Consider the following 14,361-nt stretch of genomic DNA (forward strand, 5'->3'; position numbering starts at 1 on the left):
GGAATATATTAAGCTTTTGATTAAAAAAATGCAAGCGCAGTTCCTCCCACACTCACCCCTGTGTTCTCACTCACGCTCTCAGACACACACCCAGCCTCAGGCGCGCGCACACACGCACACTCACACGCACACTCCCAAACATGCACACGCTCCCTGCACACACACTCAAACACGCACTCCCCCCAGGCTCGCAGGGTGGGAGAGGGAGAGACCTGGTGCCGCCCCAGGGCCCCACCCTTCCCAAGCCTGCCTCGCTGAAATGGCAAAGCTAGACGAAACTCAGGCTCTAGGGGACACACACTGGGCTCTGTGAGCTGCAATGGGGGCAGGGAGATGGAGAGGTCGTGGGGGACAGGTAGCCTTAGACGATTCTGTTCTCCAGGATGGCCAGCCGCTTACTCACAGCTTCCAGTGGACTGGGAGTTAAGGAGATGTGCAGGTTGGCCAGAGCAGGGCAGTGACGGGGTGGCACCTGCACTCAGGGCCCCCCTTCCAGGACTTTCTCTCACTTCCCCCTCATAGCGTGTGTTCCCCCCAATTTCAAAACTTATCCATCCACAGCCCTCAGAATGGTGCTTTCCAAAAACAAGCAAGCAGTTACAGTGAGCCCGGAAAGCCCAGCCCTGTCCAGTTGTAGTTTTAGGCCTGCTGGGTCCCCACCTAGTCCTGCCTGAGCCAGGGGAGCTGTGAGGGGTCCAGCCCCATCTGAGTGGAGACTGGTGGGTAGTCACGTCACCGAGAGCTTGAGCAATGGAAGTCCTTGGGCACCATGTTTTCCTGAGTGTGTCCAGGACTCTGTGTGTGTCCAATCTAGAGCTTGGTTCCTGCCTTTGCTTTGGCAGGGTCAGTATCAAAGCAGGGGCCAGACTACCTGGCCAGGATCCAGCCTGTCTTCAGCAGGAGGCAGGCAAGGAGGAGCTTGCTCCGATCACACCACACAAGGGGCACGGCTTTCTCCTCTCCCGACAGGGACCTCCCCTCCCCTCCCCTCCCCTCCCCCTCCCTCTCTCTGCAGCAGCCTCTGGAAAAGGATATGCTTCCTGGTCAGGGCCTGCAGCAGCCCCTCTACTTTGGTCCGGAATTTCACGATGGACTCGCAGGCACACAGGTCTTCCTCTGGGGTGGACAGAAAGTAGGGAAAGAGAAAGAGGATGGTGAGCGGTTGCCTGCCAGAAAGGCGGGTGGTCACTGCCCAGGGCCAGGACTAGGGTGTCTTGGGGGAGTGTGGGGCCTAGGAGATGCGAGAAGGCAGAGAGACATGTGAAATTCTTAAGACAGAGCTCCTAGGAATGATGGAGGGGGGACGACCCCTGAATGTCTTCCTGCTCCCTCAAAGCCCTGATAAAGAACTCCAATATTAGCTTCCCCATGCTGGTCACCTACTATGCAAAGGACACTGTCATCAGGGGCCTCTAGGTCATCATGGTGACTCCTCACCCCGATTCTTTGGGGTTGAAGTCATTAACCCCACTTTACAAATGAAGAACTTGAGAAGGAAAACAACTTGCCCTATGGCCAACAGCTAGTTAGTGTCAACAAACATGCAAACCCAGGCGTGTCTGGCTCTGGAATCCATACTCTTTACTACTGGGAACCAGCTGGCAAGGTCACCGGGGAGGATCAGGGGAGGAAGCACGGTTCAAATCCTGGCTCCTCCAGTTATTAAGTGGTTCCACCCCTCTGACCTTGGTTTTCCTGTCTGTAAAATGGAGATAACAATATTCCTACCAAATAGGATTAAATGATTCATATGTGGAGTGCACTGAGAAGAGTGCCACATGTGTAAGAGCATTCAATATACAGCTGCTGGTTGTTAAAGTCTGACTGGCCAGCCTTCCTCCTGATTCTGCCAACTCATGATGCCACCCCAGCTCCCGTCTTCCCCACCCACATCCAGTCCAGGATGGTTACACACACACACACACACACACACACACACACACACACACCCCTCCCAGAGCCCCACCTGCTCCTCCCATCAACACAACTTCTGGCCTCACTCACCCACGCAGATCTTCTTCTGCAACTTCTTGCCAATCTGGTTGATGGTCTTGAAGTCAGCCGTGTAGAAATAGTGCTCTGCCACAGGCTCTGAGGCAATTTCCCTCAGCTCATCCTCCACAGCGTTGCCCACACCCACAGCAAACATCTTAAAGCCTGCCAAGAGGAACAAGATGAGTAGCATGGGGACAGGCAGCCATAGCTGAGCCTCCCGGGGAATCCCCAGGCAATCAATAGCAGACACCTCCTGGTGGCAGATGCTGGAATTGCAGGTACAATGGTTGAGGAAATCAACATCTGCTGAGCTTCTACCATATATCAGACTTGTACTGACTGTACTGGGAACTTTGCAATCTCATGTAACCCTCATAACCATCCATCTGGTGGTTATTATTATTCTCATTTAATAGGTGATAAAACTCAGGCTTGTCCCAAAGTGGGGTTGCCTGCCAACAGTTGGTATGTTCTTGGGAACATTCAACTATAAAAGTTCCAAGCCTCACCTACCAAAGGACCATCAAGCCAGCCACTTACTTTTCTGGGACCTCAGTTTTCTCATTAGTATAAAAAAGAGCTGGACAAACCAATCCCTCCTCATTCACACTGAATCTGGGTTTAGGGCACTCATCAGAACAGACATAAGATAAACTATAGTTGAGCTGTTCCATGTGTACCCCTGGCCACTGGTGGTGTTCAGGGTTCAGACAGCACCTACCAAGGTCCTTGGCTTTCTTGGCAGCATCATTAATGTAGTCCTGGCTCCGACCATCAGTGAAGACAATGCCCACCTTCTGGGCACCAGGCCTGGCCCCGCTGGACACACTGAAGGAATTGTCGATGAGGTACTTGAGGGCAGCCCCGGTCATGGTGCCCTTCTCCATGTAGGACATGTTCCGCACAGCTGCCTTGATGTCCTTCTTGGTGTGGAAGCGGCCCAGAGGGAACTCCTGGCGCACAGAGCTTGAGTACTGTACCAGCCCCACTTGGGCCAGCTTGTCCGACACATCCAGCGTGTCCACAATCTGGTTGATGAACTTCTTCACCAGCTCAAAGTTCTCTGGCCGCACACTCTTGGATCCATCAATTAGGAAAACCAGGTCAGTAGCTGAACTGCCACCTCCACCGCTGCAGCCTGCGGGGTGGGGGGTGGGGGGCAGGATAGGAAGGCAGGGGAGTGATGCTCAAGTTCATAGTCATTCATCACAGCCACTGGCTGGGTACGCACCACACCCAAGATCTGTACGGAGGGTCATCCCATTTGGTCCTCAAAACTTCCTCTGTGAAGCCTAAGTTCCTGGCCCCCATGTTACAGCATTGAAACCCGAAGCTCTAAAAGCTGTTAAATCACACAGCTCAGAAGTAGTGGCACCAAGATGTGAACTCAAGACTATGTAACTCCTTCCACCATATTAAACCTACCACCCACTGTGACAGAAGGAGGGACAGTAGTGAGAAGAGAACTTCTGCTGACACCAAACTCTAGAAGGCATCTATTACAGATTGGTCCAGAGGCCAAGTACAGAGAGGCTCAGGTGGGCTTCCTGGGGAGGGGCCAAGGCCCCGTCCCCTGCCCGCCACCTTCCCCAGGCTTGCCTGTGTCCGGCCCACTGACCATTGCAGGTCTTGCCATCACTGTTCAGGGTGAAGCCCTCGCGGCAGGCGCAGGTGTAGGAGCCCGGGGAGCTGAGGCACACCTGCTCGCAGTCATGGTCGCCTGTGGCGCACAGGTCTGACACCACTGTGGGGACAAGAGGAGACTCAGAATCTCACGGTCACGGGGCCTCGGACATCTTGGCAAGGATGGCCCCTCAACACGCTCGGGGAAGCTGAGGCCCCCGACTGGATGGGGTCCCAGACCCTGAGCCCAGGGCCAGAATCACTGCAGCCGTGCTGACATCCCCGGAGAATGTGATATTGTGGATAATAAGCTAAAACTTCCCGCTAAAAATGTAGAGGCCAAAGAGGCGGGGCCTTTAATCCCCTTTGTTCACTTTTGTATTCCAAGTGTCTAGAACAACACATGCAGCAGTGAACACAGCACAAAGAAGATGCTCAACGAATACTTATTAGATACCACGTATTGAGCATTGTACTGTGCATGGAATTCTCACAGTCAGATTCATGCTCTTCCTAGGCCCGCCCCATGCCAAAGACCCACCTCTCCTCTGCAAAAGACTCTGAACTTTCTCCTGCCCGATGCCCAGGCCCCTCAGACCCTTCCACATCACAGAAGACTCTGGCACCCCAAAACCCCACACCCCCCACACACCCCCACCCCCTCTACCCCCCGCTCCCCCCCACACACACACACTCCTCCCCACCCCCACCCCCGTCCAAATAGCACAGGTTTTTTCAGGCCCTCCCCTTACTGGCTTCTGGCCCCTCCTTGGTCCCTGCCAGTACTCTACCACGAAAAGGACTTCTTTTTGGTATCGCATTTCCCCAACTCCCTTAACCCCAGGCAGGGGACAGCCCCCAGATCAGGCGGCTCTGAGTCCTGGCCCCGACCCCGAGGTTGGCTCTGTCTCAGTCCCTGCCCCCGTATAGGGCACCCCCAGCCCAGGCCCCGCCCCCACGCTGTCGCTCTACGCCACGCCCCTTTTCTGGCCCCGCCCAGACACCGGTACACACACACACACACACACACACACACACCTCACTCCCCCAGCACCCTCCCAGCCTGGTCCATCCCCCGCCCCACGCACAGCAGAAGGCCTCCTGGAACTTCTTGGACAGCTTCTCGATGACGCTGTAGCTCTCCACGTAGTCCACGTGCTCGTCCTGAGGCTCGCTGGCGATCTGCTGCAGCGTGGCCTTGTCCACACGGCCTACGCCGATGGCGAACAGCTCGATGCCACTGGCCCGGGCCCGCGCAGACACGTCCCGCACGCTGTCCTGGGGCCTCCCGTCCGTCACCACGATGACCACCTGCGATACACACGCGGGGCGTGTGTGAGGACCCGGCCTCCCTCCCCGCGCTGGGTGGGCCGCTTGGCCCTCCAGTAAACCCTTAGGATGGTTGACATAAGAGGAGGTTGACCCAGAAGGGCGGAGTGGCTAGCCCAGGTCACACAGCTAGTCGGCAGCAGGTAGATCTGGCCCCCCACCAACACCAGGATTTGGGCCTAGGGAAAAGAACCTGGAGAGCGGAGGAGGCAACAGGTTTTCTCTGACTGAGAGACGTGGCTGAGCTGTTCTCTCATCTGACTGTGGGCTCTGGGTGTCTCCTCCCTCGGGCATGACCGCCTGAGGGCAGAGCCTCGTCTACCCTGTCAAACGAGGGCCTCTGACAGCCAGGCCCAACCTGCGCTCAACACCGTACAGTTCTACCCTTTGGCCACCAGAGGGAGGCAGAGGCTACGGAATGGCAGTTTTTCCTCCGATCTGGACATTTTCTCCCGTAAGCCCTGGGAAGGAGGCTGTTCCCACATTGATGCCCAAGGAATGAAGGAAGATGCTGCCTTTTCTCCCTCCATTCCCCAAGATACTACCTGCCCTTTCCTAAGAGGAAAACACTTCCCCTCCCACAAGGCACCTGTGTGCCGCACCCCAGAAAGGGCAACAGGAGGGGACCCTGGTGCTGAGCCTGGCCCTCATCACCCCCTGCCAGAGCCTGTCCTGAAGTTGGGTCCTCACAGCTCTGCTGGAGTCTGAGACTCGGCATCCAGCCCCCTTAGCTGTTTTTCTCCTTCTGACCTGGGTCTGCTTCTGATTCCTGAGTCCCCACCCCTGGCCCAGATGCCCAACCCCTTGGATTGGGTCTTGGTGATCTGACAGGCCTGGGTTAGAAATGCAGCTCCATGAGGCACAGCTCACCTTCCTGAAACCCTGTTCTTTCATCTGGATAAGGGGGGTGTAGTGAGGCCCACATGAGACGATTCATGGTAAGAAGCCCGGAAGGGGCAGCATTATTTTTAATATCATTACTCTGGGGCCCCTGGGGAGCAGCCTTGCACAATCTCTTCCCCTCCAGAGGCCTAGGCTCCTGGCACTGAAAACCTAGCTCTTCACTGTCACCTGCTGCCATGTTCCCGTGAGTCCCCACCTTGCTGATGTCCGGTGAGCTGGGGCGACCGCCCTCAGCATCGCTTAAGGCCTTGGTGATGGCGAACTGGATGGCCAGGCCCGTCATGGTGCCTGTGGACAGCGGCTGGATGCGGCGCACGGCCTGAAGCAGCATGGCCTTGGAACCGTGGGCCCGCAGCGGGAACTCCTGCTTCACGGAGCTGGCGTAGTTGACCACGCCCACGCGGGTGGCATTGGGCCCCACGTCCAGTGACTCGATGACCTGGGACAGGAACACCTTCACCTTCTCAAACTCCACTGGCCGCACGCTGCGTGAGCTGTCGATGACGAACACCAGGTCTATGGGCCGGGTCCGGCAGAGGTGCCCTGGGAGGCGGCAAAGGTCAGGAGGATGGACCAGAGACACTCAAGACAAAGGAGTGGCACACCAGCAGCTACTTAGGTCTGGACGTGAGGCCTCAGGCAGAGTAGACCAGACATGAACCAGGCTGGCTGGGTCTTATCATCAGCGTGGGGACACTGGAGCAAGCAACTTGCCAGAGGTTGCTCAGCCCGTGGGAAAGACAGAGGCTCAAATGGCGCCCTCACCTCTCTGAGCCTCAGTTTCCTTTCTGTACAATGAGCAGGTGGTCCCTTCCTTACAGGATCCTTTGAGGACAAGCAAAAAGGCACGTAGGGTGCCAGCACAGGGCTGGCATGCAGGGTGTTCAGGGGGCAGCAAAGGAGAAGACAGCCTTCATGTCTCAGGTTTCAGCCCAGAGTGGCTACCGCCAACAAGGGGCAGCTCTTTCCCCTGGCTGGGCAGGAGGGCCCTGAGGGTGGGCCCTCGGGCGGGCGCGGCCTTGAAGACCAACGCAGCACCTGTCAACATGGCCTCTTTCATCTGAGCATTAAAGCAAATCAGCAAAGCGGACCCAGTTTGCATCGATCTGCCAGCTGGTGTCCAAGAGCGGGAAAAAAGGCAGGAGCTCCCACTGGCCACCTTGGCAGCCTGACCAAGTGGGCCCCCAAGACACACCCCCAAGGAGCGATGTCTTCCCAGACAGCCTGGGAGGCAGCGCCATGTTCTGGGTGGTACACAGAGCCCGAGTGAGGTAGACAGGGGTCCGAAGCCCAGCTCAGCCATTCTGTGGCCCTGGGCAGATCATTGCATCTTTGAAGCTTCACTTTTCTCATCTGTCTGGAGGGAAGAATAGGCCTAATGCCTGATGTTATCACCGGCCTGGACCTGCAGCCTGGTGGGACTTAGTACAAAGGCCAGCCCCCTCCGTCCCACACTGAGTCTGAGCTGCTCCCAAACAGGGATGCAGGAAGAAGAATCAGGAAAGGCAAGGTGTGCGGGACTGTCCCAGCCCCCAGCCACAGTGCCCTAGGCCCGGGCATCAGAGGTCCTCCAGGGACCTCAGAAATCACCTTGCAGCTGGCTCCCCAGTCTCCACTAGCTGAGGCTACAAATGGGTAAACTGAGACCCAGAGAGGGTGAAGGAACTGGCAGTGGATCAGGAGCCCAGGGGCTGAGGCTTTCTCGCTCTGTGGTCTTAGATGGGTCCTCTCCTCTCTGGCCTCTTTTTCCCCATCTGTACAGGAGGAGTTAGGCATTCTAGGATTCTGTGTCCAAGGCTGAAACTCAGAGGGGTACAGCCCATGGGGAGGCCAATCGGGAATCTGCTGGAAGGGCTGGTGGAAGGGGGAACCCCTTCTTGGCCACCCCCACGTCTGCACTTATTGGAGAGCCGTGAACTCAGCCCTGGGCCTGGTGCAGCCCCAGATGTCAGCAGGCTCTCTGGGTAGCGTCTGCCCTTGGTGACGCAGAAGACCGAGGGCCCTGCAGTTTGCGTGGTCCCTGAGGACAGCCTGGGAGCTGCAAAGCCCAGAGGGAGGCTCAGAGAACCCCACTCATGTCCCTGGAAAGAACAGACAGGGTCACCCTGCCCTAGCCCTTGTGACTGTCACCATCTCTGTCTGCTCCTGGGTCAGCCTGCAGGCCACCCCTGCCTCCCTGCCCCTCTCCCTGTCCTGGATCCCACTTAGCCTCTGTCTGTCTCGGTGCCCAGTGTCCCCCACCTCACATGGGCCCGCTCACCTCTGGACAGGAGCGCAAGGCCAGGTACGCGTGGGACCTGCAGCAGCAGCAGGCCGCAGAGTACGAGGCAGGGGCCACAGAGTACCCTCATGGTTCTGGCAGTGCAGGCAGTATCGGCACAGTGGTGGGGACCAGTGGGGGCCAGGTCTTATCAAGCTCGCTGCCTGCCCAGACGGCCCCCCACTGACGTGGGGCGGCCCCCTTCAGGGGGCGGGGCCGGGCTGAATGGAGGTGTGTGTGCCAGGGAGGGAGGGAGCCGCCCGGCCTGGGCTCCGGAGGCCCCTCTGACCACAAGGGCTCCTTTGCCTGCAGGAGCTGCAGCTGGAATCCAGGAAATCTCAGGTGGGTGGAGGGTGGCTCCTCCAGGGCCCAGAGCCTGCGCTGGCCCGAAGTTGCCACTCCAAGCCCAGGGAGACCTGAGTCCAGTGGCCTCGCTCCCCAGCCCTGCCCGCACCCTCATCCCGCAGCCGCGCTTTTCTCGCCCCCATACCGTTCCAACCCCAGTCTCCCCGGCGGCCTCCACTGCCTCTCCACACACGCCCTGCTCTCCAGCCGCGCCTGGATTCTGAGCTCTCCTCAAGCCTTTGTATACGCAGGACCATCTACCCATAATGCCCTTTCCTCCCGAACACTCTCTGCGTAACCATCTTCAAGGTCATATCGGGGCGAACATGTACCCGAGCCCCTAGTATGTGGGGGGCGGTAGGGAAGGTGGTTGAAAGCTCAGACTTAGGAGCCAAGTGACCTGGGTTGGCTTTGTACTGCCTGTGTGACTGTAGGCAGGTTACTTCACCTCTCTGTGCCTCAGATTCCTCATCTGGAAACGCCGGGAGGGGTTGATTGGAAGAGCAGACTCATGTGAACCATCTCACTGAATTCTCTTGACAGCCCTGTGAGGCAACCGATATTATTACTCCCACTTCCCAGGTGAGGAACTGAAAAACAGTTTTGAAGTAACTTGTCTAAAGTGCCGCTCAGTGTCAGTGCCAGGAAAGGGCCCCAAACCAGTATTCTCAGCCACCCTGCTTGCACGGGTAAAGCTTAATGGAGGGGCCTTCTCCATGCCCACCTCTCCCCTGGCTCCCCTGGGGTTAGGACCCCCTCCCTGTGCTTCCGTGCCTTGACCATTTCATCCATGAGTGGATAAGTGTCTGATTGATTCACCTCTGCATCTGCGACCAGCCCAGGGTCTGCACAGAGGAGGCAAAAATAAGGCTTGTAAGTAAAGGAGTATAATCAGGAAAGTTCCCCACCATTGCATCTGGGTCCAGTAGTTGATGGGATAGAGCAGAGAGAGCATGGGCTTGGCCATCTGAGAGAACCACGTTCAAATTCACTTCTGCTGCTCACCAGCTGGGTGACCTGAAGCTGGTGACTTAGCCTCTCCGAGCCTCAGCTTGTTGCCATACAAGATGATAAGGGAATGGTAGCTCTTGGCTTGCCTGCCTCACTGGAACCATGTGAGGAGTCGATGAGAGGACGGAAGTGGAGATTGGGGACTGAAAGATTATCATCTTTTGGGGGTTATAATCGCTAATACTTAAGGCCTGTGACTTCACTCTGTATAAATTATACCTCAATAAAAGGAAGTGTACAGATGCTTTTTTAAAAAGTGATTGCCGGGCACAGCTGATCCAACAAATATTGTCACAGTCTTCAGTGGTGATGATGATAACAACCCCTTCCACGTGTGACACGGCACAGTCACTCGCTCTATCACCCTGTCTCCTTTGTTCCCCCAAAAACCGGTGAGGTCAGCAGATCCAAATATATTGGCCCATTTGTCAGATGAGGAAACTGAGGCCCAGAGGGGTTCGTGACTTGCCTGAAGCCACCCAGCCTGTTTAGGGGCAGAGCCAAGCTTAGAAATCAGGTCTCATTCCCCTTTGCCCCTATTTAGAGAGCAAGGAAGTTAAAAGCATTTCCCTCTGAGTTTTCCCATTTTTGTTTCATTTTTTCACAATTCACAGTCCTCCCCAGTTCCAAAAACCAGTTGAAATGGATTTCTTTTCTTCTCTGCAACTTGAAAGTCTAATTCTCTTCTCCAGAGATGCCACAGGGTGTGGTCATTGTGGCCCTTATCACTTCCCCAAATTGTGTTATGAATGTGGTATCTACCCCCCACCTCAAACCCTTGCCCCAGAGGATGTCAGCTCCCTCCCAGCAGGGGGCTTGTCTGTCTCATCACCAGTAAACCCCCCAGACCCAGCTTGGTGACTATCACAGGGTATCTGGTGAGCAAATGAAGAAATGAATTAAAAGAAGGAAGTAATGATGAACTGGGTCCATTTCCATGTTAACCATCAAAGGTCAGGCTGGGCTTGGTGATGGTGACCAATGGCGAGAGAGGCACAGTGCCCGCCCCCCACTCCCCTGCTGAAGGTAGACGAGCAGAACGTGAGCTGGAGTCTCCTAGCCCACCACCCCTCTCCCCAGTGGACAGAGCTGTGTCCAGAGCTCAGGGTACAAAGCCCTCTTGGCCGGGGCAGCAGCTGGGCCCATGAAACAGCTCTTTCAGCTCTGTCTCTGAATGGCAGGTCTATGGGCTCCTCAGAGGAACAGAAGCGCCTTTTCTGTGTCACTTTGCTCATTAACAGAGCCACAGAAACATGCTACAGGTAAGTTTTCAGGAACAGAGATGGGTTCCCCCCAAAGGGGCAGCTTTAACATTCCATAGTGGGAGTGGGGGCTTGGTGGGGAGGAGACCTGGAAGTTGAGTATATACATTGAGGAAAGAAAATAAATATTTGTGTTTTTAAAATGTGAAACATTTTACCCCAGGAATCAAAATCGGGAACAGTGTGCCCGGTATTAGCCAAGGAGAAAAACCACGTTGAGGGGCCTCCATCGAGGCTGCTCCCGAGACAGACAGGCAGCCGTGAAGGGCTCCCCCTGTTCCCTCTCCTTGTTTTCACACACCTCGGGTTTCCAGAAACTTAAAGACTTTAGTGTTTTATCCAAGAGAGAGCTTTTGTGATCCATTGAGAGGCCCCTGGGCACAGTGTGGGTCAGGAGAAAGCACACAGGACTCCCCCTCCTGTGCCCCAAGCTCAGTTCTTTTCCTGAAGAGCAAACCTGGGTATCTCTCGATGCAGCGCAGTCCAGGGCTGCCTGTCCCCTAGACCTTCCAAACCATCTTCACCGTTTGCTGGATCCACATATACCTTTACTATTTTTTGAATTAATCTTTCTAACGTTAAACCAATTCACTTTTGGACAAAAATTTCTCCTCTTTCTTATTTCAAACAACAGCCGTGAAATCACTGGTTTGATGTACCGATTACATACTTATTCCAAAATGCCTTCAAATAAATTCAAAACTAATTAAACTTAACTTTTTCTTCCACGTATCACCGAAATTATCTTGCTTTCTGTCAGTGGTGCTCATGCCAGACATTGAGGAATCCTATGAAGTGAAAAAGTTTTGGAATCAGACAGAGCTGGGTTTGAGCCCCCGTTCTGTCACCTGCCAGCTGTGTTGACATCAGATGAATCCCCTCACTTTTCTGCTCTTCAGTTCTATGTCTATAAAGTGGGGATCTCAATGTAGATGTCAGAGGATGGTGGAGAACGAAAGGTATTGAGTGCCGCATCCGTGCTTACTGCTTTCCCAATGCCTTCTTGTATTAATCAGCATAGAATAGGCCAAGTTACTGCAACAAGCAAGCCCTTGGATCACAATGGCTCAACACAAGGGTCTGTTTCTCTCCTGTGACACAGCCCAGCGCTAGACAGGACCTCCCCAAAGCTGCCTTTCTCTTGGTAACCCATCATTTCCACATCCTTTGTCTCCAGACACATGGACAAGAGAGAGAAAAGGAGCACACATCACCTGACTCCACCTGGGGATGGAATGACCCCAAGGGGTGGGATGTGGGTGTTTAGTGAGAAGGACGTGCTCTATCACGCTTCCCAAGGAAAAACAGCTTCTGTTGCCCTTATATCACCTCTAGATGAAAATTCAAATTTAGCTGGGCATTTAAGGTCCTTCAAAATCTGTTTCTTGACACCTTTTCCAGGCCGTTGCCAGTCTCTCTCCCTCCCCCCACCATCCCCCTCTCTTCTCTGCCACAGAATGAGTCACTCCCTCCTCCGTCTTCTCTCACTGCACATTTTTATTGGCTTTTATCCCTTCTCTGCCTCACTTCCCCGCTCACTCCACTTCCTGGGACCACCTCCCAAATAAACAACCTGTACCCAAGTTCATGTCTCAGGATCTGCTTTGGGGGGAACTTAAGCTAAGCGAAGGTAAAGCTTTGGGGTCCAAGATGAGGATGCCTTTGGGGCCGTCCTGGGGGTTGGGAATAACAGGACCCCAACAGGTGGGGAAGGGGAGGGTCAGGAATGGAGGTGCCCCTACAGGACCCCAAGGGCAGCTAGGATCTGCAGGGCACTAAACAGAATCCTCATTCAGATACATCTGCAAGTCACTCTGTTTTATACTTCCTTCAGTTACCCGCAAACTGTCGATAGTTTGGTTAAGGTGGTTCAAAAGAAAATGCAGATTCCCAGGATCCTTCCCAGACCCAGTGAATCTGTATTTCTAAGGTGCTTCTGATGTAACTAAACCACCGATCTCACCCAACCTCCCATATGAAACATAAAGTCTCTCTCTGGAAACCTGTTGTCCAGCCTACGGTGTTCAGCCTCTTGGACAGGGAGCTTGGTGCTTCCCAAAGTATTTTCCATCCAGCTCTGAGAGCGAGCCAGTCTCCCGGTATACCATGTTCAACGACCTGAAGATCATGGCCACACCCCCACTAAGCTGATTCTTCCCGAATGAAAACGTCCTCACATCCTACAACCATCCTTTACAACACATGGATTTCAGCCCATTACCAGTGGCATTTCAATCTGTCTCTCCCCCTCCTAAAACTGTGAGCTCTGAATTTAATATAATGCTCTGGCTCGCAGAACAGAATATATTTTCTCTCCCAATTTCTAAGGTACCTAACTTCCCTTTGTGTTGCCTGAAATCCCTGCTGTTGTCCCCTCAGCCTCAAAACAGAGCCGCTGGAGACCTGAGAAGACCACTTGAGGTTGTGAAAACAATGGCTGGCTTACCTGTTTCATCTTTCAAAACTCTGGATCTACACTGACCAAGACTTCAGACGTGCAGGATTGTCGGTGCTGCCGTCACTTAGATGTTGAAGGACGAAAAATACAATTTCCTCCAAATAGGGAAGGGGTGCTACATTCTTCTTCCATTGCTATGTAACAAATGACCACAAACTTAGCAACTTAAACACAGCACAAATATAGCCCCTCATGGTTCCTGAAGGTCAGAAGTCTGGGTTCTCTGCTCAGTGCCTCGCAAGGCTGAAATCAAGCTGTAATCAAGGCTGGGCCTTGTTCTTTTCTGGAGCTGAGGATCCTCTTTCAAGCTAGCACGGTGGTTGGAAGAATTCATTTCCTTGCGGTTGTCAGACTGAACTCCCTCCCCACCTCCGCTTGCAGGCTGTGACCCAGGGGCCACTCAGCAACCAGGGGTCACCCGACAGTCCTTGTCATGTGCTCTCCCCCAAGGCCTCTCATGCGTCACATCTCTCCCATGCCAAACCTCCTCTTTCTGAAGAGCCCAGTCCCTTTTAAGGGATCAACTGATCAGGTCAGTTTCACCCAGAATAATCTCCCTTTCTCAAAGTCAACTTACCAGCTAACATAACCCAATCCCAGGAGTGACTGTCCCATCAGAGTCCCAGGCTCTGTCCACACTCGAGGGGAGAGAACTAGACAAGGTCATAGGTCATTGGAGGCTTCTTAGAATTCTACCCACCCGGTGGTATATATAGGCATAGAACAAGAGGAGGAAGGGAAGAGGACGGGGGATTGACAAGGAAATACAACATTTTTATAATACAAGTGAATCTACAAAGACAGAAACAGACTCACAGTCATAGAAAACAAACTTATGACTAGCAAAGAGGAAGGGAAGGGGCGGGGGGAGGGATTAGGAGTATGCGATTAAAAGATACACACGACTATATATAAAATAGATAAACAACAACGATTTACCGTATAACACAGGGAATAATATTAACACAATATTGTAAATCAGATCTACTTCAAAAAAAATCTGATTCAAAAATGGACAGAGGCAGTAAATACACATTTTTTCAAAGAAGACACCCAAATGGCCAACAGATACCTGAAAAGATGCTCAACATCACTATCAGAGAAACGCAAATCAAACCACAAGACATCTCCTCACACTTGTTAAAATGGCCATCATTGGGCTTCCCTGGTGGCGC

General features: G+C 53.9%; 1 protein-coding gene across 1 annotated transcript; it reads right to left on the minus strand.

Moving 5' to 3' along the window:
* Positions 1-361: 361 nt before the first annotated feature.
* MATN1 (matrilin 1) lies at positions 362-8,244 on the minus strand. Its single transcript, XM_065881156.1, has 8 exons — positions 8,111-8,244; positions 6,047-6,393; positions 4,707-4,929; positions 3,614-3,739; positions 2,717-3,133; positions 2,005-2,157; positions 1,036-1,116; positions 362-411 (listed from the first exon to the last, which is right to left on the minus strand). The coding sequence occupies exons 1-8, from the start codon at positions 8,199-8,201 to the stop codon at positions 362-364; spliced, it is 1,488 nt and encodes a 495-aa protein (XP_065737228.1). The 5' UTR covers positions 8,202-8,244.
* Between the last annotated feature and the right edge of the window lie 6,117 nt (positions 8,245-14,361).

This window comes from Phocoena phocoena, chromosome 1 (genome assembly GCF_963924675.1).
Source record: "Phocoena phocoena chromosome 1, mPhoPho1.1, whole genome shotgun sequence".
NCBI classification, from domain to species: domain Eukaryota; kingdom Metazoa; phylum Chordata; class Mammalia; order Artiodactyla; family Phocoenidae; genus Phocoena; species Phocoena phocoena.

What these genes read in the sequence shown, in the direction of transcription:
- MATN1 (XM_065881156.1), bottom strand. Translation starts at nt 8,201, where the DNA reads ATGAGGGTACTCTGTGGCCCCTGCCTCGTACTCTGCGGCCTGCTGCTG. An exon ending in TGATGGCAAGACCTGCAATG is followed by an intron (nt 3,134 to 3,613) that starts GTCAGTGGGCCG and finishes CCCACCCCGCAG; the next exon opens with GCTGCAGCGGTGGAGGTGGC. An exon ending in GCAGGCCCTGACCAGGAAGC is followed by an intron (nt 412 to 1,035) that starts ATATCCTTTTCC and finishes CTCCCAGTCCAC; the next exon opens with TGGAAGCTGTGAGTAAGCGG.